This window comes from Chaetodon auriga, chromosome 18 (assembly GCF_051107435.1).
Source record: "Chaetodon auriga isolate fChaAug3 chromosome 18, fChaAug3.hap1, whole genome shotgun sequence".
Taxonomy (NCBI): Eukaryota; Metazoa; Chordata; class Actinopteri; order Chaetodontiformes; family Chaetodontidae; genus Chaetodon; species Chaetodon auriga.
Window position 1 is genome coordinate 13,360,178 of NC_135091.1, and position 25,144 is coordinate 13,385,321.

At 41.9% G+C, this 25,144-nt stretch overlaps 2 protein-coding genes across 3 annotated transcripts; one reads left to right on the forward strand and one right to left on the reverse strand.

Moving 5' to 3' along the window:
- Positions 1 to 115: 115 nt before the first annotated feature.
- On the forward strand, positions 116 to 17,387 carry LOC143336099 (uncharacterized). Of its 2 annotated transcripts, XM_076755994.1 has the most exons (22): positions 116 to 966; positions 1,496 to 1,723; positions 3,972 to 4,160; positions 4,461 to 4,951; positions 5,161 to 7,821; positions 8,081 to 8,204; positions 8,433 to 8,577; positions 8,666 to 8,755; positions 8,837 to 9,017; positions 9,140 to 9,163; positions 9,256 to 9,434; positions 9,657 to 9,811; positions 9,897 to 9,959; positions 10,118 to 10,237; positions 10,373 to 10,549; positions 10,637 to 10,720; positions 10,829 to 10,912; positions 10,994 to 11,068; positions 15,638 to 15,689; positions 16,016 to 16,137; positions 16,340 to 16,525; positions 17,096 to 17,387. In XM_076755994.1, the coding sequence occupies exons 1-21, from the start codon at positions 406 to 408 to the stop codon at positions 16,484 to 16,486; spliced, it is 5,952 nt and encodes a 1,983-aa protein (XP_076612109.1). In that variant the 5' UTR covers positions 116 to 405; the 3' UTR covers positions 16,487 to 16,525; positions 17,096 to 17,387. The 2 variants fall into 2 exon arrangements, with proteins under 2 accessions (XP_076612109.1, XP_076612110.1); XM_076755995.1 differs by lacking the exon at positions 9,140 to 9,163.
- A 1,138-nt stretch (positions 17,388 to 18,525) lies between these two features.
- On the reverse strand, positions 18,526 to 24,696 carry LOC143336101 (prospero homeobox protein 2-like). The gene is made up of 4 exons (XM_076755996.1): positions 23,296 to 24,696; positions 23,046 to 23,147; positions 20,996 to 21,190; positions 18,526 to 18,778 (listed from the first exon to the last, which is right to left on the reverse strand). The coding sequence occupies exons 1-4, from the start codon at positions 24,694 to 24,696 to the stop codon at positions 18,611 to 18,613; spliced, it is 1,866 nt and encodes a 621-aa protein (XP_076612111.1). The 3' UTR covers positions 18,526 to 18,610.
- Positions 24,697 to 25,144: the final 448 nt, after the last annotated feature.

Consider the following 25,144-nt stretch of genomic DNA (forward strand, 5'->3'; position numbering starts at 1 on the left):
TCTTAACACAAATCAAACGTTGGAATATGAGCGCTGTGATTGGAAGATTCCGTCGAGGAAAACGTAACGTCTACCGGAAGCGGTCAGTAATAACATGTGATGTATTTCCGTCATCAGTGTGCGCCTTGCACTGGAGTATCAGCCATCAGCCGTTCAACGTTGTGACCGCTTCTAAACGCGTTTGTAACATATTTTCACAAGGCGAAGCTTGCACATTTGTTACTCGGATAACAGTTCTTTTTTTTATTACGATGCGGTATTTACAATCTTTGTTTACCGTCAGTTAAAATGTAGCTATCCCTAAAATACAAGGGAGGTTAGCGTTAGCTGTTAGCTTTTATAGCCAGTCAGGCTATATGTAAGCACAAAGGCTGTGTGACGTTACACCGCCTAGTCTTTTGGACAATGTACCCTTCCTGGGGAAATTTTGGTGGACCCCAGTCGCAAAACTATGGAGGGTTTGGGCCCCGCAAGCAGCCTGGTGGAGGCAACGCAGGCCCGGCAGCGGGGTTCGGCGGTTTCGAAGGCCCAGCCAGCGGCTCGCTGTTCTCCAGCCTGCAGGAGCAACACCTCCAGCAGATGCAGCAGCTGCAGATGCTGCATCAGAAACAGCTTCAGTCTGTGTTGCACCACGGCAGCGCTGCTAATGCGTACGGTGGACTCTCCGGTGGGCATCCAGGGACATCGTGGTATCCAGAAGGAGCAGGACACTCAGACAATAGTGTTGGAGCTCAGCCGTACTATAAACAAGTCGAGACACCTGGTCAGTCGACGAGAGGTCCGCCTGCTCCTCAGCAGGTTCACCCACAACCTCCTCCACCTCCACCGCAACCCGAAGAACCTCAACCAGTGCCTCCCCCTCCAGAGTCCTCGTCAGTGAAGCCACCGGAGAACCTCGGTGCTCCCAAAGAGGCCAACAAGAAGCACCCATCCACGACGGACGACGACAAAGCCTTACCTCTGCAGGTAATGTATGTGACTGTGTAGACATGTTTTGGTGTTAAATCACATCGCTTTTTTCACTTTATAGATATTTTGACTCAGGTGGGTTACTTATGTTTCCAGAAAAGTTAAATATGAACTGTTACATAGAATGACATGTAATTGGTTATCATTTTAAGTCAGTCATTTTAAGGTACACTCAGAGGATACAGGATTAAAATTAAACAAATGTGAAGCCAGGCTAAACCTGTCACAGTTATCATGTTACATTGAAACAGGGAAAGCAAGATTCCACAAACACTGTGCAGTGTGAAAGTGAGAACGAGGATTTGTTTAACTGCCTGTTACCTGTTCTACAGCTAACAGCTAACAGGCATGTGTTTTGTATCAGGGTTTGTAAATGCCATGGGTCAGTATGTTTGTGTTTTACTAATAAATTGTCTCACTCCTGCAAGTCACTGAACTGCAGTCACAGTACGAGTGAGGTCAATGAAAAGAGCAAGGTTCCTCGTGTACGTTGTCTGACAGATGTCCTTGTAATCGTTTCACCCAGGAGCAACAGCAACTTTGGTACAAACAGCATCTTCAGAATCTACAGAAGTTGAAGCAAGAGAGAGCCAAGCAAAGTCAAAAAGAGGGTGACGGTCCTAAGCCGCCACCAACCTCGGGCCAAGCAGGTCCTCCTCCTCCTCCTCCATCAGAACCACCAACAGGCATACCTCCTCCACCTCCTCCAAAAGAGGAGCCCCCAGTACCACCTCCACCTCCCGAGGAAGGAAGGGTAAGTGTTCCTTAAGTGTTACAGCTGTGTGCATGAAGATTTCAAACTTGAATTTGAACCAGTTTTACACAAAAGGTGGGTTTACAGGTCCTGGGGATTGCTAAAATGTTATAAAGTATGTAAAACCCTGTAACCACCAGCTGTCAGTGAACTACTTGTGAATTTGAAGTTGGTGTGCACTGAAAGGCTATTTTACAGGTTTGAGAAAAAAGTATTCAGCTTTGGGCTTTTATTGCTGTGCATTTCATCATGAATGAAATTGTCAGAGTTTTTAAAATTGAATGGGCTTGTTCACTGTTTCACCATACTATCAACAACAACTGGTTAACAAAGTCATGTGATTAACTTGGCTTTTTAGTTGTGGGCGAGGCATGCATTTTTCTGTATAACTGTTGTGATATAAAATGTATTGTATAATTAATATCACCCTGTAGGCCCAACACTCGCAGGGATAGACTGTGGGGTCAGATGCTTTACGAGCTGGTTGGAAGGCAAAGCTGGGGACTGAGGTGTGCGGACTCCTTTCATCATAAACTGGTTCTAGGGATGTGGAATGTCACCTCTCTGGCTGGGAAGGAACCAGAGGTGGCGTGGGAGGTGTAGCTATAGTTAAGCTCAGTTGTATACATAGCACTGGTTCTTGAACAAAATTTCTGGAGAGGGGCTTGACTCTCTTCTTTTTCATATTTGCCCAGGGTGAGAAGCGCCTGGCTGGTATAGCAATGCTCTCAAATCCCTGACTGATTACTGCTGGGTTGGAGTTCTCCCTGGGGAACAAGGGGGTTGCCTCTATGCAACGACAATTCACTGAGTGGAAGACTCGGCCTGTTGTATGTTCTTATGCTCCGAACAACCACTTAGCGTATCCAGCGTTTTTGGAATCCCTGGCACAGATATCATCAAAAACCTAACTTGGGATGTGTGCGGTTTATTGGTTGTTTGATTAAATTTTGCTGCCTTCAATAGACAGTCCAGAAATACTATATCAGTTAAAATTACTGTTTTTAGATTGCATTTACATTATAGCATAATGTCTTCATGATGCACAACAGCATTTCCATTATCCGGTAATTGCTGTTTTTTACTGGGAAAATCTGTTGAAGTCCAACATATTTAAATCTCTCTGGTCACAATGTCCAGTGAAAATAATTCTCAACATGCTCTGGTGTGTTTTATTTTGTTTCTGTCAAGTATGGGTGAAGTGTTTAATGGTGATAAAATTATTGTTTCTGTAAGTGAAGTCTGATGACTTTGGCGAGAGCGATATTAGCAGCTGTTTCTAGTTAAACAGAAAGTACTTTACTCTGAAACAAAAAGGGCTTTGTCTGACGGGATCCATTCCTTAATGCTTTCAGACACTTAGAATAACAATCTGGGCCTGTCAGTGGTAAAAACAGTACTTTTAGTGGACATACATTGATTGCGTCCCCACAGGGATTACATTGCAGCTTACTTCGCGAATGCTGGCTGCACTGCTTAACACATGTCCTCATTAGTCACTTCCATACAAACTGAGAAAAAATGGTCTATAGAGACAGGTAATATATGGCCCCACCTTCTCCCATTTTGTCTGGGACATTGAAATCTTGGACCAGCACCAAAGCTGTGATGCACGGTGCCACATATTTCAGCGGCATTTAAATTGCAATTTGTTTTTTTAAGAATGTGGTTAATGGTTTTAAATGGCTCTTATATGCAATATTTTTGGGACAGTTTTGAACTTTAAAATCATTTAAATTGTGCGGAAGTCCTGGAAATCATTTGATGACTATTGTTGAGTGTTGCATTTTGAGGAGCTCCTGAACATGACAAACATGTTGCTCATAAAATAGTGGAGGAGGCAGCGTCTGAAGACTCAGGGGAAACTCCTGACTCCTGGGATATTCCTGACAGAGGTCTGTGAGGTAGTCAAGAAGCTTTTCGGCGGTACGATGCCAGGTGTGGATGAGATTCATCTTGAGATGTTGAAGGCTCTGGACATTGTTGTCTTGACAGACAAGCCTTTTAAGTGTCACATGGAGTTCAAGACTGTACCTGTGTAGTGGCTGACTGGCATCTGATTAGAATACCTAGACTGCTGATAAATCCTTCTATTGAAGTTTAAAATTTATGGTAGCATAACCCCAGCCTTTAAAATTTTAAAAAATGTCATCCCTTCCATTACAAACTACTTTCTGTTATGTAAGAAATGTTGCTTTTGAGTTATAAAGATATGATTGCTCCAATCTTCCCGTGTTTATGTTCACAGCCCAAGATCCCACAAGACCCAGAAGAGGCTGCCCGCCTCCAGCAGTTACAGGCTGCAGCAGCACAGTGGCAACAGGTGCAGCAGCAGAGAGCAGGCATACAATACCAGGCTCTCATGCAACAGCACGGAAAGCTTCAGCACATCCTGGAACAATACCAACAGCTGATTCAGCAACCTGCAAACCTACAGGTAGGTAAATGGTAGTTTCTATGACAGCTACTCTCTGGCTTGTTATTTTCCCTGGTCTTAAGATGACCTGTACAGAAAATCACTGGTGAAAAGAAAAGATAGTCTGCTTAGTGGAACCAAAATAGAGTGTAAGAGTGGAGGAGCTGCAGCAACTCGGATCTGCAACCCCTTACAGCATCTTGGGAGGCCCATATTTATTTTTACATGTAATGTCTCAATTATTTTTGTTCTGTATTTACCTATATCGTACTACTAATACCAAAATAAATAGCATCTTTTCCTCTATGGTCTTTCTTCCAGTCAATGTCTGCTGAAATGCAGCTGAGGCACTATGAAATGCAACAGCAGAAGTTCACCCCTTTATTCCAAGACTGGGATCGCTCCTTCGTTCTGTGGCATGAGCAGTTCCAGACCTATCACCACAAAGACCAACTACAGGAGTATGAGCACCAGTGGAAGCAGTGGAAGGAGCAGATGAATGCCACCAATGCTCACCTTCAGGAAAGGGTGGCCACTCTCACTGCCATGGTGCCATTCACTTCAAGCCAGTACAACAGTGGGATGATGGGACAGTATGGCCAGTACCCAGGACAAGATATGCAAATGCAGCAGCAGTCAGTAAAACCGGGTATGCAGCATTCCCCTTTGGCTGCTGGTCCCACTGCCTTTGGGCCATATTCAGAGTCACCTGCTGGACCCCCTGTGAGAGGGAGTGGCCCTGCTGGCATTGTTAGACACCCAGGCCCTCCCACCATTCAGCCACCAAGCTTCAACAGCATTAGAGGTCCACGGTCAGTAGGGATTGATTTTTACTGCTGTGATAAGCTTTTTTAAAAAATACATTTTGGAATGGGTTTTCAAAAGAAAAATGTTTCATAAAATCAGTGTTTGAATTCAGATGGAAATTCCATCATGTTTACAGTGAATATGAATTGTTTAAATGTTAAGCTATCTTAATAATGATGTTTTCTTGCTATTTCTGTTGTCCTACGGGTCCCAGTGGAAACAACCCCAGATTTGACCAGCCACAGCAGCAGTTTGATGGCCCCCCAAGGTTCGACCAACCACAGCAACGCTTTGATGGTCCCCCGAGGTTCAGCCAACCACAGCAGCGCTTTGATGGTCCCCCTCGATTTGACCAACCAAGACAACGCTTTGATGGTCCCCCCAGATTTGACCAACCTCGATTTGGGCAGCAGCCTAGGTTTGAACAGCCCCCAAGGCACCCTGGCCCGCCACCTCGTTTTGAACGCCCACCCTTGCCCCAGGAAATACAACAGCAGAGTCCCCAACCTCAGGAAGAATCTGCCTCTAAGCAACCTGCTGGTATGGATTCTAAGACTCCTGTAAAATCAGCTGGGCAACCCCAGCCTGAAAAAGAAAAAAGTGAATCAGAGCCAGATAAGAAGAGCAATGCTGAAGACATGACAGATGACAACTTGTTAGGAACTGAGGGTTTTTTTGTACAAAATGACCCCATTCCACAGACATTACAAACAAACACAAAGCCTGAAGAACCCGATGACAGTAATTCCTCTAACGATAGTGAAAAACCCAAACCTGTTCACAGCAAGCCTACCGTAATTGCCCCTTCCACTATAGCATCAAAAAATACTGCTGCGCAAAATCCCCTAAAACCAGATGGACCTTTGACAAATAACAAAAACCCAGTTGTTCCGAAGCCCCCAGCAGTCCAACAAGAGCCACAAGCTTCTGGCCAAACACAGCCAAGACCAGATCCTCCAAGGCCTCTCCCTGGTAGGGGACGAGGACAGCCCCCAGTACCTGTCTCCGTACATGGACGAGGACGTGGCCAGAGGGCCGGTGGAGAATTCAGGGGACCAAACACTGTACTGCTTGGGGAGAGGATGGGAGAAATGTCTTACGACTACATGCCACCTGAAGAGGACTTTGGGATGCCAGAAGAGCAAGAAGAGTATCAGGAAGAGTATCACTGGCAAGATTCTTCATACGAGGATTGTGGTGGTGGGGAATCAGAGGTGCCCCCTGAGGAAATGTGGATGCCAGAGGAACATCACTTCCCACCAGAAGAAGAGTATTATGAAGAGCCACTCGGAGGACCCCCTATGGGGAGAGGAGGGCCCCCAATAATGAGAGGAGGGCCCCCCATGGGAAGAGGAGGGCCCCCCATGGGAAGAGGAGGCCCACCAATGGTTAGAGGTGGTCCTCCTATGGGAAGAGGAGGTATACCTATTGGTAGAGGAGGTCCGCCTATGGGTCGAGGAGGTCCGCCTATGGGTAGAGGACGTCCGCCTATGGGTCGAGGGGGTCCGCCTATGGGTCGAGGAGGTCCGCCTATGGGTCGAGGAGGTCCGCCTATGGGTCGAGGAGGTCCGCCTATAGGTAGAGGGGGTCCGCCTATGGGTAGAGGAGGTCCACCTATGGGTAGAGGAGGACCGCCCCCCATGAGTAGGGGAGGACCGCCCACCATGGGTAGGGGAGGACCCCCCATGGGAATAGGAGGGCCACCTATGGGACGAGGAGAGCCAATGGACAGGCACTGGGAAGAACATGAGTCAGTGGAGTACTCAGAGGAAGGGGACCCTTACTGGGGAGAAAGGACACCTCCAATGAGAGGCATGAGACCCCCATTTCCACCTGGCCGGGGTCGTCCCCCACGTGGTCTTCCTGGTTTCATGCACCCAGGGCGAGGACGACCCCCTCACCCAGGGCATGGCCCAGTGGATCACGAGCCATTAGGGCATGGAATGGAGACTGATAACGAAATGGATCCAGCAAGGAACCCCATGTACCATGGACATGACCCTCATAGCCATCCAATGCATCCTGATGTCGGACGAGGCAGGCGTTGCGTGCCACCACCCCCTCACGAAATGATGGATCCTAGAGAGGAGCCACTGTACGACAAAGGAACAGAGAGAGAATTGGGGTGGCAACCGCCGCATGGCAGAGGCCCTCCTCTGCCTCCACACCAGATAATAGATTCAGGAGGTATGAGAAGGAGACCTGTAGGTCGAGGAATGGCTAGAGGCATGTGGCGGCCAGGTCCAACACATGCACAATATGAAGAGGGATACAATGAGGAATATGTCGAGGATTCTGGTCACGGGAAAGATGGTTATCGCTGGCGGCCACCACAGGACAATCCCGCTGGTAACTATGGACATGAGGCCAATCACTATGAATCTGAATTGGACAGAGAGCATGCTCCTCCTGAGAGGGACTATCCCCCCAGCATGCCACCACAAGAACCCTACAGAGATAGCCATTGGCGAGAGGAAAGAGAACGAGGTCAAACATATCCTTATGATGAACATGACAGAGGAAGAGGAGAACTTAGAATCCGTGATCACAGGGATGAGACCCGATACCGACAGGATGAGCCAACACACCCACCACCACCAACTTCAGAATGGGATAGGCCTTCAAGATTTCCTCCACCCCCTGAGAGAGGATATCCTGGTGATTATGAGGACCGCAGAGCTCGCTATGAAGGGCACAGAGAAAAAGATCCTTTGGATAGACCTCCACATTTACCTCCAGCTGCACCTGTAACAAACTTGCCAGGGAGCTCAGTTGATCCAGCACTACAAGGAACAAGTGGAGCAAATGTACTTGCTCTCTCCCAACGTCAGCACGAGATCATCTTGAAAGCAGCTCAAGAGCTTAAACTTATGAGGTAATTTCTAGACTTTCAACATATGTATTACAACACAATTAATATGTGATAGGTTCACAAAAATTACAGTCTGGATTCCAAAAAGGTTGCAATGCTGTGTACAACATAAATAGAGCAGAATGTGATAGCTTGCTAATCCTTTTTGACATACGTTCAATTGAAAACTGTACAAAGATGATGTATTTAATATTTTACCCCAATCAACCTCATTTTTTTTAAGTATATGCTTATTTTGAATTTGATGCCTTTGGATGTGTAGGGAATTACAGGAGGTGAAGACACCTGGTCCTGAACCTCAGCCTGGACCAGCTGACATCCTGCCTGAGCTTCCTGTCGGTCTTCTTGGTTTGGAGATTCCACCAGATGTCAGGACTGTTCTGAAGGTCATTTATATTTTCGAAGGCTTCATTGTTTTAGCCCCATTACAAAGAATACCCTTAAGAATGCAAAGATTATTGGTTATGCAAGTTGGTTCAGACAGTGTTGGTAACTACGAAACGACCCTTTTTACTTTCCATACATTTTCATAAATTCAGTTTAAAATCTATTGTTATTTTTCCATTTTGTATCTAACTGTTATATTCATATCACATCAAATCTGTCATTCTTAGGGCATGACTGCAGCTGCACAGACAGGTGTAACTGAGTCTTTGTCTTTGGATAACAAGCCTGCTGCCACAGTTTATCAGTCATCTCTTTCTGCTGCACCCACACCTACAGTGATTCCAAAGACTGTGGATTATGGGCATGGTCATGGTATGAGCAGCTAAGATGAACACATTTGATCATTTTAGCAAGTTAAGTTTCAGGACTTTGTTGGTAACATTGACACTTAATGTTTCAGAGCCTGGAGCCACCGTTGAGCGGATCTCTTATGGTGAGAGAATTGTGTTGAGGCCTGACCCAATGCCATCAGACAGGGGTTATGAAAAAGGTGAGTTTCAATTCAATGAAGCTAAGAGCTTGCTTTTCCTTTCTGACCATTGTTCATTGATGAATTATTTAATTCTCCTAGAACCTCTTGGTCCCAGAGATCCTTACAGCAGAGACCCATATTTTGAAAGACGACCAGACCCTTATATGGACCGCCGGGAGTACAGTAGAGAGAGGGAATTATACAGAGAGAAGCTTCCACCTGAATATGAAAGAGAACGATTTGAGAGGGAGCGCTTTCCCCCAAGAGACAGAGATGACAGGTAAGATGTTTCATCAGTGGCTCTTCAACTCTTTTCTTTTTTATTTTCTTCAAACGATAGGGAAGTGTGCTGCTTCCAAACATATGTAATATTCTTTTCTGTTTGTTTGTTTTTGGTTCAAGCACACAGTCCATGGTTGAAGAAAGGTACATATCACATTGTGTCATACATTGTGATTCGTCATCAGTGTGTGGCAGTTTAATGAAATGAAACTTAATAATGCTCTTCCTCTGTGCAGACTGCCTTTACGCTCAGGATACAGGGAGAGGGAACGAGATCTTCGAGAGAAGGAGCGAAGTGGCAGTCGAGATCGAGATGAACATTACGGAAGGCCTGTTTATGATAGACCTCCATACGAGCGCACTGGACTTGACCGCAGCGCGCTCGATCGTTACAGCCACAGCTCCTCACCTTACGGTATGTTCAATCCCACCTGTTAACAGACACGTTTTCACATACTTCAGCCGTTTGGTGGAATTTGTCTGAAACTCAGTTTCATTCATTTCTCAGTTACTAAACCGAACTTTGTTGCATGTTAGATGATACGATTGAAAACAGTCCAGCCAGTGAAGTAAATCTACAATAGGAAAAAATAGTGTCAGTTAGAAAAACACTTGAATTGCAAATAATCTCATACAGCGGACAGAAGAAGTTATCCAGAGGACCGAGGGCCTCTCACTGCACCACCCCTCCCACCTCCACCTCAGCCGGCCCCACGAGTGGAGAGGAAGCCAGAGATCAAGAATATCGACGATATCCTCAAACCACCTGGCCGATTGTCTCGGCCTGAAAGGGTACTAATTACTGCTGCAGTGTTCCTCCATGTACCAAATGACATTGTTATTATTGAGTACTCATTTCGGTGATGTGTTTGAACAGATTGTCATCATCATGAGAGGGCTTCCAGGAAGCGGCAAAAGCCACGTTGCAAAGCTTATAAGGGTGAGTGGGGTCATACCAGCAAATCATACTGTAATGTAATGATAATGTAAAGTGTGTTGAAAAGCCCCTCCCAAAGGGTTGTTCAAAAAATATTATCACCTTTTGGAACCTGTTGCAAATAGAAATGTGAACTCTTTGCTTTTCAATTTTGTCTTCAGGATAAGGAAGTCGATTGCGGCGGTGCACCTCCAAGAGTTCTTGTTTTGGACGACTATTTTATGACCGAGGTTGAGAAAGTTGAGAAAGACCCAGACACAGGGAGACGAGTCAAAGCCAAAGTGAGTCTGTCAAGCCACATTAGTGACATGCTCATCTAGTTTACAGTTGGAAATCATATTCAGCATCACTGAGCAGATGTATTTCACTTATTGTAAACATGATAAACCATGTAATACAATAAATCTGTCTTGCAGGTTCTTGAGTACGAGTATGAGCCAGAGATGGAGGACACCTACCGGAACAGCATGCTTAAAACATTCAAGAAAACTCTGGATGACGGCTTTTTTCCCTTCATCATTTTAGACACAATTAATGACAGGGTTAAGCATTTTGATCAGTTCTGGAGCGCAGCCAAAACGAAAGGCTTTGAGGTGAGTCGTGTTTTTGAATGACTCCGAAAAAACATGTTTCTCCAGTCGTCTCTGTGCTACAAAGGTTTTTGTTTTTCTTATGTCAAGGTGTACCTGGCTGAAATCACTGCAGACACTCAGACTTGTGCAAAGAGAAATGTCCATGGGCGCACACTTAAGGATATAATGAAGGTCAGTCAGAGCCGCTCGCTCTCTCAGATTCATTTCTAATAGCAGTCATGTTCACTGAAGCTCATGCATACTTCTTCTGTACTTCTTAATGGACCTCTCTATATGCAGATGTCCAACAACTGGGAGCCTTCGCCACGTCACATGGTGCGCTTGGACGTCCGGTCCCTGCTTCAGGATGCTGCTATTGAGGAGGTGTGGTCTTCAGCACGTGACGGTTCTTATACTATTACAGTCCTTTATCAGTAAGTGAGCTAAAATCACGTCGTTTATTAGGTTGAAATGGAAGACTTCAATCCCGATGATGAGCCCAAGGAACCCAAGGGAGAGGAGGAAGAAGAGGGTGATCTGGTAGGACAAAGAAATTTTACATTTTAAATTTTACATTTATAGCCAAAAAAAAAACTCTAGTTTTTAGAATCATTAGAGTTATTTGTATTCCCATCCACCACATTAGGTTTATCCAATCAGCTGTTATTTGCCATTAGTCCTTTAATCTTATTGTTTTGTTTTATTGACCAGGTGAGTTTGACAGATAAAGTCAAACAATAGGGGAATTTCATGGGAAGTCATAGGCTCATCTTTTTCATGTAGATGCATGTTTATGTAGTCATTATCAGGTTTGTGGGGACGACCAGAGCAGAACAGAGAAAATATGAGGAAGCGACACAGAGACTATTGTGCATCAACTGCAACAGTCCGTTAACTAAAGGAACAGCTGCTTTCCTATGCATAATCAGTATCTGATTCATCACCACCAAGTTCAAAATTCTGAGATTTCAATATCAATGATATAACATATTAATTTTGCAAAGATGAGGTAAATGTTGCTTTTGACATGACTGAAAACGTGCAAAAACATTTAGAATGAGACAGTTCACTGTTTTTATGACTCCGTTTTATAAAAAGTTTCAAAACAGATAATATAACCATGATGTACAACTATTCTGTTGACATTTGAACACACAATAGAAGAGTTAAAAAAAGTTAAATTAACCTGCACTGTTGTTGATAAAATCAGAGTGATGAACTTTCTCTTGTCCACTCAGTTGCAGTGAAACTCTCTTCTCAGTTCTGCTGATATTTTGATGTCGCACTTCCAGCTTAGTTAGACTTTGAAAGTTTCCAAATGTAAATGGTTTTTTATGGTACCACCTTCAGGGGGATTGTCCCTATGGGGGACCAAACGTGGGACCAAACTGGTCTGCTCGGCAAAATGTCATGAGTTTGTGAAATTGAAAAAGTCGTTTTCATTCAAAAAAAGTAAGAAGGAGGAAATCCCATCAGTCAACGGCTTTGGGCACACAGTTGTCTAATAATCAACGACCTAAGAACAAATTCACTTCATTTTAAAAAGCCTAAATCAATATTTTCATAAGAACAATGTGGGAAATTTCACTGTGACAACAGTGAAACAATATGAAAGGGGTCGCTCGCATTGATGATCCTGCAGGGCTGATGACTGGAGTCTGAGGCTGCCCTCAGCTTGAAGAAGCTTCACAGTGAGTTTCAGCTCGTTTTTTAGCTGACGAGCACAAAACTCTCGTGCTGTCATTTTTGTTTCTTGTGTGTCGGAACAAATGTTTGAAATGGATCCTTAAATTGTAGTTGCTCGCTGGCATTTCTCTGCAGAGGGCACAGAGATTACTGAAACAGTCCTATTAAGGAAGCTGTAGGCATCATTGGTTGAAATGACTCTTGATACCCGAGTCGTTTAATGTCCTTCAAATGGAAGTGCAAGTTAAATGCATGAATAGTAGGAATGATTTCTTTGCATTGCATTATAAGATACTTGCCTGTCCATCCGTCTCAGTGACTCATCTGAAAACAGTCGACCCTGAAGTGCTGCATGCGGTGAGAATGCAACTGAATTTATTCTGTCCAGAGAAAAAATGCATCTCGACTGAAATGTTCGTAATACCTTCTTAGCATTCTTTAAAGATTATTAATATATGGTTCAGAATTAACAATCAAATATATGAAATATTATCCATACGTTTTCCTCCAAAAAATACTATTGTTTTGGAAAGTATTGTATTACTCTCTTGTGAGAGTTTTCCTAAAAATTTGCTATATGTGCTTGAGCATCATGAAAAAGCTTCATGAATGGAAGTTGTTTACAGTATTTAATTATATTATCACCCATACTGTCACACACGCACACAGATACATACATATGTGTGTATGTGTGTGTCTCTGTGTGTTAGTGTTACACAAAAATGAGATCCTGTCCCACCTGTGTTAACATCAAAACACATCGTCAAACATTTTTAAAAAGTTGCAAGTACAGCAGAGAAGACGTTTTGCATGAAGTAATCCCATTTAAAATTAGATATTTCTTTTTCTTTTACATGCTTTTGCTCTGTAAAGTTTACATTTGTGTTGAGAAATATGAAAGACAAGAGATTCCTTCCAGTCAGGTTCCAGCAGTGTGTCATGGCGCCATAAATCTATTGACATGGTACAACAGCAGCATAGTAGGCAGTGGAAAATGCTCTTGCAGCATGAGAGATTGCAGTGCTGTGTAGTCCATCCTTGCATGAAAATCACCTCTAAGCTCAGGTCTGCACTGACCCTGCAATTTCATGTCTGCCAGGTTTTTTTATGTGCCTTACTATTCACAAACAATGCCGACTTTCTTTAAACATGACCAGACTTCATAAGCTGACTTCATAAGATGACTATTTGTTTGTATGTTTGTGGTAAGCCTGTGGTGTAGAAGCAAGTTCATTCTTGTAGGTATGCTTAATGAATTTTCAGTATAGAAAATGTAAAATTTCCAGAAGAATAATCAGCAAAAATGACCTGTTTGTCGACGTACTGTTTGATAATGATGTGCAGTCATAGATTCAGTTATTCTTCTTTGAGGATCCTTCATTTATCTGTTAAAAATGAAAATGTGCTTCAAAATAGTGACTGAAATGGTTGTGAACTATTTACCTAAAACCTCCAGGACAAAATGATGCTGTTATTAGAGCTTGTAAATAAAAATGTAAAGCTGCTTTTATCATCATTACAGTCAGCCTGTTAAGACCTGCAGTTCCAAACAGCACATGTGTGTTTTTTCCCAAAGCTTCTTTTCATTTTGATTGTCGTGGCAGTACGAAGTCATGTTCACCCTAATGTGAAAGAATCTCCACAACAGCTTCACATTTCCAGATACTTCCAAATAATAATTACGATAATGCCTCTAAAATGTCTTCTTCTAAATCTTTCTTGACATCTTCAGTGAACTACTGTGGATGAAATAAAGAAAAATTGACAAAAAAGGGATTCACATCAGACATGGTCATAAGTTCACATATATAATCTTACATCAAGATTTCATGAAGGCATACACAATATACTAACACCTTACCAACAGCAACAGTTAGGCCTACCATGCATTAGGCCACTCGGCAGGCAGACTTGGCACACACAAACCCCAAAAACACAGCACATTCTCCAGAGTTGTCCTAAAATGGCACGCTGGTCTACCCAGACCCCAACAGCTTAAAGATCCTTTATTCTGCTCATTTTAAGGTTCAAATGTTCATTTCGGGCGCCGACTAGAAAATGTTTACATGCTGTAATGTTCAAGAAGCTCAGTATTTTTCTTAGACTGTTGCACCACCTGTATTCACCCTCTGTTTGAAACGGTGCTTGTCTCTTTAAAACCCCACCTCCTAAACAGCCCAGTCTGATCTGATTGGTCAGTTGTCACAGGCCTGAGCAGGCACGGCCCACCAGGTTTCCACATTAACTCTGCGGTGACCTTAAGGATGTGACATCATAAGGTTGGGACGGCCTGTTTAAAGCCTCTGAATACAGGCTGTGTGCATTTGTCATTGAATTGAGGGTTTTTGTTGAAAAGTTTTGATCCAACGTGTCCGGTATCCCTTTTGTCTAAAGGACATTTAAAAGCAAATCGATGCATAATATAATTTCCTAACTTACTGAACGAATTAGATTTACTAATTTTAAACTGCAAAAAATAGCTGCAACAGTTAGCTGCTAGCATTCTCACAAGGTGCGCTCGCGTGAGTGACGTAGTGTCGTCTGTAAAGCATTGATGTAACGAAATATAATACTAAAACATATCTTACAGAAGAAAATGTGTAAAATAAATAAATTTACCTGTTTATTTAAATTAATATAATCTCATATTGAATAAAAAGGTGCCAAGATACTTTCTTCCTAAATGAACAAATTATTCTGTAAATGTATTCTGCAAGGTTTGCATTGATAGCATTTTTTCTGAATACTCTGTACGTTCCTAAAAACAGTCCATGGGGGAGTTGGGGTTCAGCTCCGGTTTGGTGGTCTTAAGAGTGAATTAATAAATGTGTTAAAGGAAGCAATAGTTAGCTAGCTGGCAAAATAGCATCAATGTCATTTGACAGCTGAGGACTGGTGAGGAAAATGTGATGCTATGTCAGAAAAGCGCACACTGAGCGTTTTCATGTTAAGTGTTTCTGTAGAAGTTTGAGCAGCAGTACTGCAGACTGCCACAGGGGGCATCGTTCTTTGTAATGTAAAATGTGTTGATCGTTTGCTCAGACAGGCAGAAAACATGACTGGAGGTTGAACTGCTCGTTTTGATTTTTTCTCACTTGAGAGCAGATCGAGGTTTGCTTGACGATTATTTTTCTTTTAATTTGACTTCTCACAGCTGTTGTCCACTATTTTTCTTTAGCATGTAGTTAGAGGCTTAGTCTGAACACATTAGTTTCTCTCAGTCTGCAAGATCCAAATATTTGCATGCCAGTGTTACTTTATGTGTCCTCATGCAGTCTCATCCCTCAGTTGTCTTTGTCTTTGACTACTGATAAACCAGTCTCCTCTCTTTTCAGCCAACCCTGCTTCCCACCCCCCACCCCACCCCCCACCCCTGCATCACCAGGATGTTTAACCTTTGAAGTGTTTCTTTATATGATATAGGGCTACATTCCGAAAAGCAAATGGGAGATGGACACATCTGAGGCAAAACTTGGTAGGTATTCCTTTTTGTTGGGCTTTATTTTATGAGTTTTCTGATGTTTATGGTGTGTAGACTCTCGGTCTCTGTGCAGAGCAATCTAAGATGTTGATGTTGTGATTGATAGACGCCTCAAATTTCTAGATGTAACATTTCCACATTGAAAATGTCTAAAAACGACTAGACCTGTGTTATTCATTTGGTTGTGTCCCTGCATGATCCACCCAGAGTGAAGTGTTGAGGCTGGATTTTCATGGATAAACATGTTAGGATGATGAAGTTAGTTGACGTTTTAATGGGAGGGCAGAGGTGACCTGAACAGTAATCTTCCATCTGTACAGACAAGTTGGACGGTCTGGGGAGCAGTGGGAAGAGGAAACGTGAAGACATGGCAGGCCTGGATCACTACCTTCAGCTGCCAGATGACTATGCCACACGCATGTCCGAACCAGGAAAGAAAAGGGTAAATTGACATGTTGCGCTCCAGAGCTGAGCTTAAAATGTATTTGTCAACTTCGGGAAACGAGAAAATACTGATTGTAAAAATCCAGACAGTCCTGTTTGTCAAATATTAAATACGGTAACTGATTCGACTCAAATCATGCTCCTTCACTCTTTTCCTGGTCATAACACACGTCCCCCCGGTTGCTCTCCTTTGTGTTAAGGTTCGATGGGCTGATCTTGAAGAGCAGAAGGATGCAGATAGAAAGCGCGCTATCGGCTTTGTGGTTGGTCAGACGGACTGGGAGAAAATAACGGATGAGAGCGGCCAGCTGGCGCAAAGAGCTCTCAACCGTACCAAGTATTTCTAAGAAGATAATCTTGTCCCCTTTGTTTCCCTTCATTGAAAGGTATGTCCGTTCCTCTTTTGCCTCATGCTTTCAGGATAACTGTCGATGTTGCTGCTAAAAGTTTAGAAGAGAAATCAGATCTGTGTTTTATTGATTAGCATTCCAATTCAAACATCAAAAATGTTTTCATATTAATACACTTTTAAGGACTTGATGAGGACGTGTTGGAGGCCTTGTCTTATTACGTGCCCTCCATTGAAAATGTTTTTCTAAAAACTTTATGTAGAATCTTTGTTCAATCCAGTTTTATCTCATCATTGTTCAGCCAGTCGTTTCTTCAAAAAGACATTTCCCACCTTAAGCACAGTAAACAAAATGTTATGAATAATTTGAAAAGTGACCTCATGAAGTTTGATTGGGGGAATATATTTTTACTGATTAAAAACAACTGTAATGCCCTCTATGCTGATACAAATATAGTTGTAAGAGTACTTTATTCTGTATAACTATAGTCATGAGAGATATCAGAATGTTTTGGTATACCTGAATTTACAGAACTTTTATTTATTGGAAAACCACATCAAATCTGTCTTTGACCAAATCAGCAATGGTTTCTTTTTCTCTCTGCAGGTGTCCTGAATGTGAAAACACTGAAGCTTACATGAGACTCGTCGAGGTGACGTCACCAGTAGTTATCAAATTTTAGTTATTTAATTGATACAGATGCAGTTTTTTTTTTCTTTTTAAGCAGGCACTCTGGTTATTCAACAAAAGAAATGTCATTTATGACTCTTCTTCATGTGTCCTGTATTCAGTCAGGTTTCTTACTATTTTGTACTTCATGCTTTCTGTACTGTATAGCTGTAGCATCGTTTCTTGGCTGCTTGAAAAAATACAATAAAAGTTTCACAAAATGACCTCCGTGGGGAGTTGTTCTTGAATTGGTACTTGGGCTTCTTGTTGAGGAAGCCCACAGTGTATTTGCTCGTACAATAGTGGAAGCAGAATGTGCTAGAAATGAATCAGTGTGGCTGAAAAATGATTGTTTACATCTGCCCAACTTGCCTTTGCATTGTTTAGGATGACAATAATCAGGTTAATCACTGTATATGGTTAGGAGAATGAAAACGAGAGTAAATGCTAACATAATAATAATAATAATAATAATAATAATAATAAAGAAACATGTCACATAAGTCACTTAAACTTCTTCACTTGAAACCAGCTGAGAACTGGCCGCAAATCTGAAAGTCAAAAAGATGGTCGGACTGCTTTGTACGATCATTTTTAAGTGTAAAGTGGGACACTAGACTTTGCTTATTAGACCCTTGCTCTCACTCATAATATCACATTAAAGTGTATTTATATGGCATTGCTGCAGTTAACTTTTGTGAGGAATTTCAGTTCAGACTGCTCATCGTGGAGATAGTTTTGTTTGTTTTTGTGTTTTGTTTTTATCAATTTTACATTTGCAAACTTTTTCAAACATGAGAAATTTTTCCATCTGGATTACCAACAACTGAAGACAAAGCAAGGGTCATCAATTCTGACCGAACAAAAGGAACCACTGATGAAGACCATGTCTGATTTGGACAGCCAGCCACAGTGTGTCATTGTAAAGTGAATAGATGGATCTTCATGGTGAGTATGGAAGAGATGCAGAAACACAAATTCATTTTTTCAGCAGTGGCTGAGATGACAGACATAATGTAATCATTCAGTAACCTTAGAATTCATGTGATTTCCATTTTCTTTACATACATACAAAATGGAAACAATGAGCTCTGCTGAACATTAAACATTTTGTCTCATGTGGCGTGGACTTTGTTTTGTGTTTATTAAAGAAAAATGTTTCTCAAAAACCATAAAATGTGTTCTTTCTTGCACTTTGTGACTTGAAGACATTTCACTGATAAAAGTCTTTCCCAAACATACAAAATATGTATTATTGCTATATAATATAGCAGAATACATATTATGTCAAACTGCCTTATGTGTGGAGATTGGAGATGTGTAGGCATGTACTTCCTGTTTAAGAACATAGTATGGTCTCCATTAAACACCAAATAGTTTGCTAATCAAGGCACGAGTAAGTCCACATTGTGACAGTGACCATTGTGGCACATGATGTCTTCTGCTTGCTTCTTATCCAGAGTGATGAGTTTTGAATTCAGCTGGTACGTCACTGTCCAGTTTACAGATCACCTTGTAGATGGCCTTCTTCCACGAGGGATCACGATCCTTGCCCATTGAGATGGCAATGTAAAATTCTCGTAGTGTAATCTCAGCAACCTCAAGGAATCTGTCAGGGACCTGTGAACACACAGGAGAGATTAACATAAGACCTGTAATCCTCCAAAGCCCTGTGTGGTGTTTGACATGAAGGGGAGGTGTGACAGATTGGCATTTAACATAATCAGAATGGGTCAAGTCAAGGTAAGTAACAAGTCAACACAGCAACAGGAATATGATAAACTGAGAACAGTAACAAACTGCATCAACTACAGTACATACACAACACTTTATATCTGTCTCTGCTTGTATTACTTTTTATGTGAACCTTTATTTTTGTTTTTTTGTTTTTTTCACTCCTCTGGTCTGGACATGTTACAAATGAGAGTCAGGGTATTGGTTATCCTGCACACTTTCAGAGTAGACACAAATGAAATGGCTAAAATATTTTTGAATGTGCTTATTTTATTCTGAAAATGTCCTTTCCTCTAAAATTCCTCCCTGAAAACTCCAGCGTGACCAAGAAAAGAGATCTGATAACGATATATCAGCGGATGTTAATTTGATTTATACAACCCCTTGACATCAGTATACGTGTCTGATAAGGCTGCGTTATTTATTTATTTTTGTATGGCCTCAAATTATAGTGCGCAGGACATTTTACAGTTGAAAAATAAACATGTCTTTGGCATTTCTGCACTTCACTTTCTTATTATTTATCCGCAAATTCTGATCAGTTCATCCTTGAGTCCAAGTGGACGTTTGTGCCAAATTAGTAGAAATTCCCTCAAGGTGTTCCTGAGACACCGGGTTCATCTGAATGGGACAGACAGACAACCTGAAAACGTCTCCGGCTACGGCTCACGTGGGCACAAATAACAATAACCAAAAGCTTTATTTGCACACACCTTTCATACAGGAATTGTAGCTCAAATTGCTTTGCAAGAATGCTGAGCAGGCCCAGTTGATTCAGATTTTGTTTTAATTGGCAAAAAGTAAAGATCTAAGTGCCTTTGAAAGAGGGTTCAGTGTTGGAGCTGGAGCAGGAGGCTCAGTCACAAGGACTGCTCAACTCAACTGGCTCATGTTTCAATAGGAACAGAGACTAAAGTGACATTTTGCCATCATGGTTTGAGTCCACAGTACTAAGTTGTGAGTAATCAGCTTTATGCTGTGATGAAACATTTCAGTCCTAATGGGAGTGAGTGGTCTCTGTCAGGATGACAATGTCCCCATCTATAGGACATGAGGGCAAACTGAATGGAAACCTGGAGACACAGACTGAACAGTGCAGTTACACAGAAGAAACGCTGGACCCCATATTCTCTGAGAAAGTCTGAACTCTTAGCTGTCATTGCCGTGCAAGTGTGTGTGTGCGTGCGCGCTCAGCCTTGGAAGTGATTGTGACATCATCAGCAAGCCTTGTTACATGATTAATCAGCTTACTCTTACAAGTTCTGAAACTAATAAATGTTAATTAGCTATACATTTTTTAACTTATTTGAAATGTGTTGCTGCATCAACTTAAGAATAAGCAGATATTTACAAAAATGAATGTAGTTGATGAGGTAAAACATTAAACATATTGTCTTTGTGCTGTTTTCAATTGAGTATGTGTCAAAAAGGATTAGCTATTATTGCATTCTGTTTTATTTTTACAAAGCATCCCAACTTTCTTGGAATCGGGGGTGTAAACTGAAAAAAGAAGAAAATGGATGAAACCTGAGACATCCCAGTGCTTAGCACATTGTCGTGATTAAATTCATACGTTGGAAAAGTTTAGTGAAATAGTTTGTTTAAAAAAACTGATAGATTTCAAATATTACTACCCTAGCACAGATTCATTTCTGCATCATCTCAGAGTTACCTATATGTGTTAAAACGCCATGTAACCACCTGTAGACATGTGTTGCCTGAATATAATGCATCATGCCTTTCAACTCCTGTAGCTTTTTTTTGTGTTTGTTTTTTTACCTCTGTACAGTAAATAGCATACATGACTAAAACAAGTCACAATTTACTATCAACATGTATATCATGACCTAGTAAATATTAGGAACACTTATATTAACATGAATCTTGTAACTCTCTGTTCTTGACTTCTTTTTAAATTTAAAGCAATTACAAATGAGGAGATGCAGATGCAGGGAAGCAGACAGATTAGAAAATCATTTTAGGCTTTGAGACATTGAGAAGCATCAAAATAACTGAGTGACAACTCCGTTAGACATCAGTAAAATCTCACCAGTATTTTGTAAAGTCAGAGCAACACAAATTATAGTGTGTGGTATCAGTTACCTGGAAGTCGTTGGCTTTGTTGTAGTGCATGTTGAGAGCTCTGAAAAGTTCTGATTCTCTCCCCACAGTCAGACCCCTCACATCAGCCACTCCTTCAGCCAGAGCGTGTCGGGCAAACTTCTCCATCTGGATGTAGTAAAACTCCCTGAAGTTACTGAACCACTTGATGAGCTGAGAGGTGATGCAGCGCGTGAACTGAGGACGGAGCAGAAAAACAGGTAAGTGAGATGATCAAAGTGTGTAAATTGATAGACTGTAATTTGTCTTTATGTGAGAGAGAAGTTGCTGCATGTGTTTCATGTATGTACACTTAAAAATATAAAGCCAATAAACTATGAACGAACAGTATTTTATTACAACTCTGTGTTGCCCTTTTTACACATTTTGTGTTTTACAGAAATGTAATAGTGATGTAGAGTTGTTCATCCTTATCTGATTATGCTTGATTATAATGCTGCTGACGAATAAAAAACATAAAGTATTGACTTGTCTGGACCTGATTCTTTTTTCTGTAGTGACAGAGACATGTTTTGAAAGCGTAAAACTGGTTTGAAAACGCTGTCATTAACCTCAGGATCATAAAAGATGCAGCATATTAAAAACCATAAAAGACATTTTCAGACTGCTTTTTTGATGTAGGCTGAAGATTTGCTCTCAGAAACAGCAAGAAATATGTCTGCTTCAATGCAAAATACAGCAACCGTCCCACGATTATGATGAATGCTAGACATTTGTTTTGCTAAATTTTTTTACAGTAAAATCACACTGGGGGAAATAAGGATTTGACACGTCAACATTTTTTTTTTTCAATAAGCATATTTCCAATGCACCTACTCACATGAAGTTGAGACCAGACATCGATATTAACACCTACACAGATAAAGAAACCGTAACATTCCAATCCATAAAAAAAAAAGTTATGTGCAATGACGGGGAAAAAAGTACCTGATTCCACTGATGTGCTAATAATCAGCTGGGTTAGTGCATCTTGGTAAGTTTTAGCTTTCGGCTCTTTGAAAAAGGATTACCCACCTCTGAATGCAAGTGAACAAATCATTTTTTACCAAGCAGTCATGCAAGAAGCATCTCATGACTGGTCAAGGCAAAGAGCTTTCCTTCCGCCGCAACATTGTTATGCAACACAGCAATGGCACCGGTTACAGACGGATTTCTGTTGCACCATTGGTGTAGTTATCCACAATTGGAGGGAACATGAACCGACCATGCAAAGGAGCTCCTTGCAAGATTTCCAGCCGGGCAGTCAGAAAGTTATTCAGAAGAGTCCAAAAAGCCCAAAAGCCAAGGACCACTTGAAAAGAGCTGCAGAAAGACCTGGAAGCAGCAGATACAGTCGTCATGGAGAAAACAGGCAATGTACCCCACTGCCATGGTCTCCAAGCTCGATCATCCCGGAAGACTCCATTACTGAAAAAAGTCATGTTGAAGCTTGTTTGAAGTTCACTACACAACATTTGGAGACGCCTGTGTGTTACTGGGAGAATGTCGTCCGGTCAGAGGAGACAAAAATCAAACATTTCCACAACAATACAACGCATCATGTTTGGAGGAGAGATGCAGGCGGACCTTCCAGCAGGTCTACGAACCAAAACCTACTGCAGAGGAGACTCTCAGTTGGTTCCAGAGGAAGGGAACAAAGGTGTTGGAGCAGCCCAGTCAATCACCAGACTTAAACCTAATAGAGCATTTGTGAAAGGAACTGGAGATCAAGATTCACCAACGGGCGACCCTACAATCTTCAAGATGTCAAGACTGTGTCTAAATCCATCCTGAACACTGCTGTCATTGCAAAGAAAGGTTGAAAAACTTAATTGATTGATTCATTTTCCATTAATACAGGCAACAGTGGAGCACAGCTCAGGTTGAATCCACTTTAGAACATCAAAGTAGAACAATAAGTGAGCATCATTCCACTTCTTTATGGATTGGAATGTTAGGATTTCTTTATCTGTGTAGTTTTTTGTAGTTACCATCAATGTATGATCTCAGTTTCATGTGAACAGCATGTGTATATGCGTAGGTATTTTCTTACCTGCACATCATGGAAACACATTTTCAGTACCAGTGAGCTTGGGTAGCGAGTATAGAAGAACATCAGCTTTGCTTTCTTCAGATGATTTGTGGTCAGACCCTCCTAAATGCACTCATGTTAAGGATAAAACACACATACTAGCCATATCTAGCAGCCGCTTCAGAAGCTACAATACAGAATATATATAAATAAAGGCACAATCTAACATCAAATATTAGACTATGTCGGACTAGAAACTTGTAAAGGATACATTCAGCATGTACAGGTTATTCCTCACCAGGCTGTCGGACTCAATCTTGACATGAGGGAGACACAGGCTTTGCAAAAGCAACGGATCCACTGACACAGTACGAGTCTGTGGGCTTCTGACAGATCTGGAGTTAACCTTTGATCGCACTTTGACCGAATTCCAATGTGCGTCAAATGTTTCAAACTTTGCTTGAGCAGCTTCAGAGTATCCATCTTGCAAGCATCTGAGGGCATGTGAGCAGGCAGTGCTGTGATTCTTCTCTGACAGCTCTTCTTCGTGCTGAGCGGAGTCGTAACTGAAGGGGATTGGAGGTCTGGGACGGTTGTGAGCTCTTGATCTGGGCTGGAGGATGAACTGGTCATTTTTGTCCAGTTGAGGCTTTTCCACGACCAGAGATAGAGCTTCGGTTTGAACATGTGGAGCTTGCATCTCTGCATTCCCACAACACGAAAATCTTAATTTGTTATCTTTGCAACCTGATGACTGAGGCGTCTCAGTCTCTACATTCCTCTCGTCACTTGGCGACGTCTGTAGAAGCTGCATGCTCTTGAAAATTGAGTCAACGCTCCGACTGACAGCTCTGGACAGTTCGTACTTTAAAACATCTGCCATGAGCTTTATTCTCTCAGGTTTGGATTGGAAGTAGTTCATCAACTTCACCTTCTTCCATCCCTGATATTTTCTCCTTGAGCTGCTCTCAGACTCACTGTACGGATCTGCACATGCATCCCTTGGAGGTGTCTCAGGAGGATTGTTCCAGGTGGGACATTTCTCTTTGTTACTGCTGTCTGTATTGTCAGTTACTCCATCCCCATGGATGAACTTTGTTCTGAGCTGTCTGAGGTGCTGATGCTGACAATCAGGCTGTTTTCTTGTCATCTGGCTGTGACTCGCGCTGCCAGATCCACTTTTTTCCTGGTGTAAAGGAAGTTCCTGAGTCCTTTCATTTTCCTGTATGCCAGCTGACTCGTCATGCTGATTTGCCGTCACATCTGTGCAGTGCACGCCAGGAGAGCTGGTCATGCCTTTGATGATATTTTCTACTCTGGCACGCTTTGCTTGATGGCCACTGTTCAAGTTCAAGTCGTGGTGACCACAAGAGGTGGATGCAGCCGATGGATGCCGTCTTGCGGATGAATGTCCAGTGTCTCTGGACGGATTGAGCTCCAGCTGGCTGGAACAGATCAAACTTGAACTAGCGTCACAGCCGCTGTAATAAGCAATCTCTGGGAGCATTTTTATGTTCTCGCTGTCTTTGTGTAAGGTCACAGAAGCCCCTGACACATCTGAATTGGATGGCATGTGGTCAGGTTGAAAAGAGGAGAGGCGCTCTGCTGTGCAGCCGTCAAGACAAATGTTGCTGGAAGAATACATACCTTTACGCCAAACACCTGGATTCATGCTTGTCGACTTTAAAAAGACAGCAGTGAAAAGACACTATAATTAATAATATAATGTAGGTGTTATAAGAAATTAAAAATCTAAATGCTGCATGAAATCCTTGGAGGTATCACAGTAACAATGAAAACTTGGATTTTTGCACAAATATGGATCTAAATCGCCTTACAAATAAATACTAGTAAAATGAAATAAACTGCTTTTTTCTGGCTATTTATTTTATCTAAGTGAACTGAAATATATTTCAACTTTTCTCTGTCAGTATAATGTTTAATGTGCCTTCTAAATTTCTCATTTGCATCTGTTTTAGTTTAGCTATACTAAGAAAAGATCAAAATTTTCATGCTCAGTTTAAAGGCTGAGATGACAAAGTAAAATGTGTTGCTAAGATAATCACAATCACAGAGTATTGTAAATCGCTCACCTGTCGCCTGAGGAGGACCCGAGGAGG

What these genes read in the sequence shown, in the direction of transcription:
- LOC143336099 (XM_076755994.1), top strand. Translation starts at nt 406, where the DNA reads ATGTACCCTTCCTGGGGAAATTTTGGTGGACCCCAGTCGCAAAACTAT. An exon ending in CCACAGCTCCTCACCTTACG is followed by an intron (nt 9,435 to 9,656) that starts GTATGTTCAATC and finishes AATCTCATACAG; the next exon opens with CGGACAGAAGAAGTTATCCA. An exon ending in GATTGTCTCGGCCTGAAAGG is followed by an intron (nt 9,812 to 9,896) that starts GTACTAATTACT and finishes GTGTTTGAACAG; the next exon opens with ATTGTCATCATCATGAGAGG.
- LOC143336101 (XM_076755996.1), bottom strand. Translation starts at nt 24,696, where the DNA reads ATGAATCCAGGTGTTTGGCGTAAAGGTATGTATTCTTCCAGCAACATT. An exon ending in ATAACCTGTACATGCTGAAT is followed by an intron (nt 23,148 to 23,295) that starts GTATCCTTTACA and finishes GAGTGCATTTAG; the next exon opens with GAGGGTCTGACCACAAATCA. An exon ending in ACAAAGCCAACGACTTCCAG is followed by an intron (nt 18,779 to 20,995) that starts GTAACTGATACC and finishes GTGTGTTCACAG; the next exon opens with GTCCCTGACAGATTCCTTGA.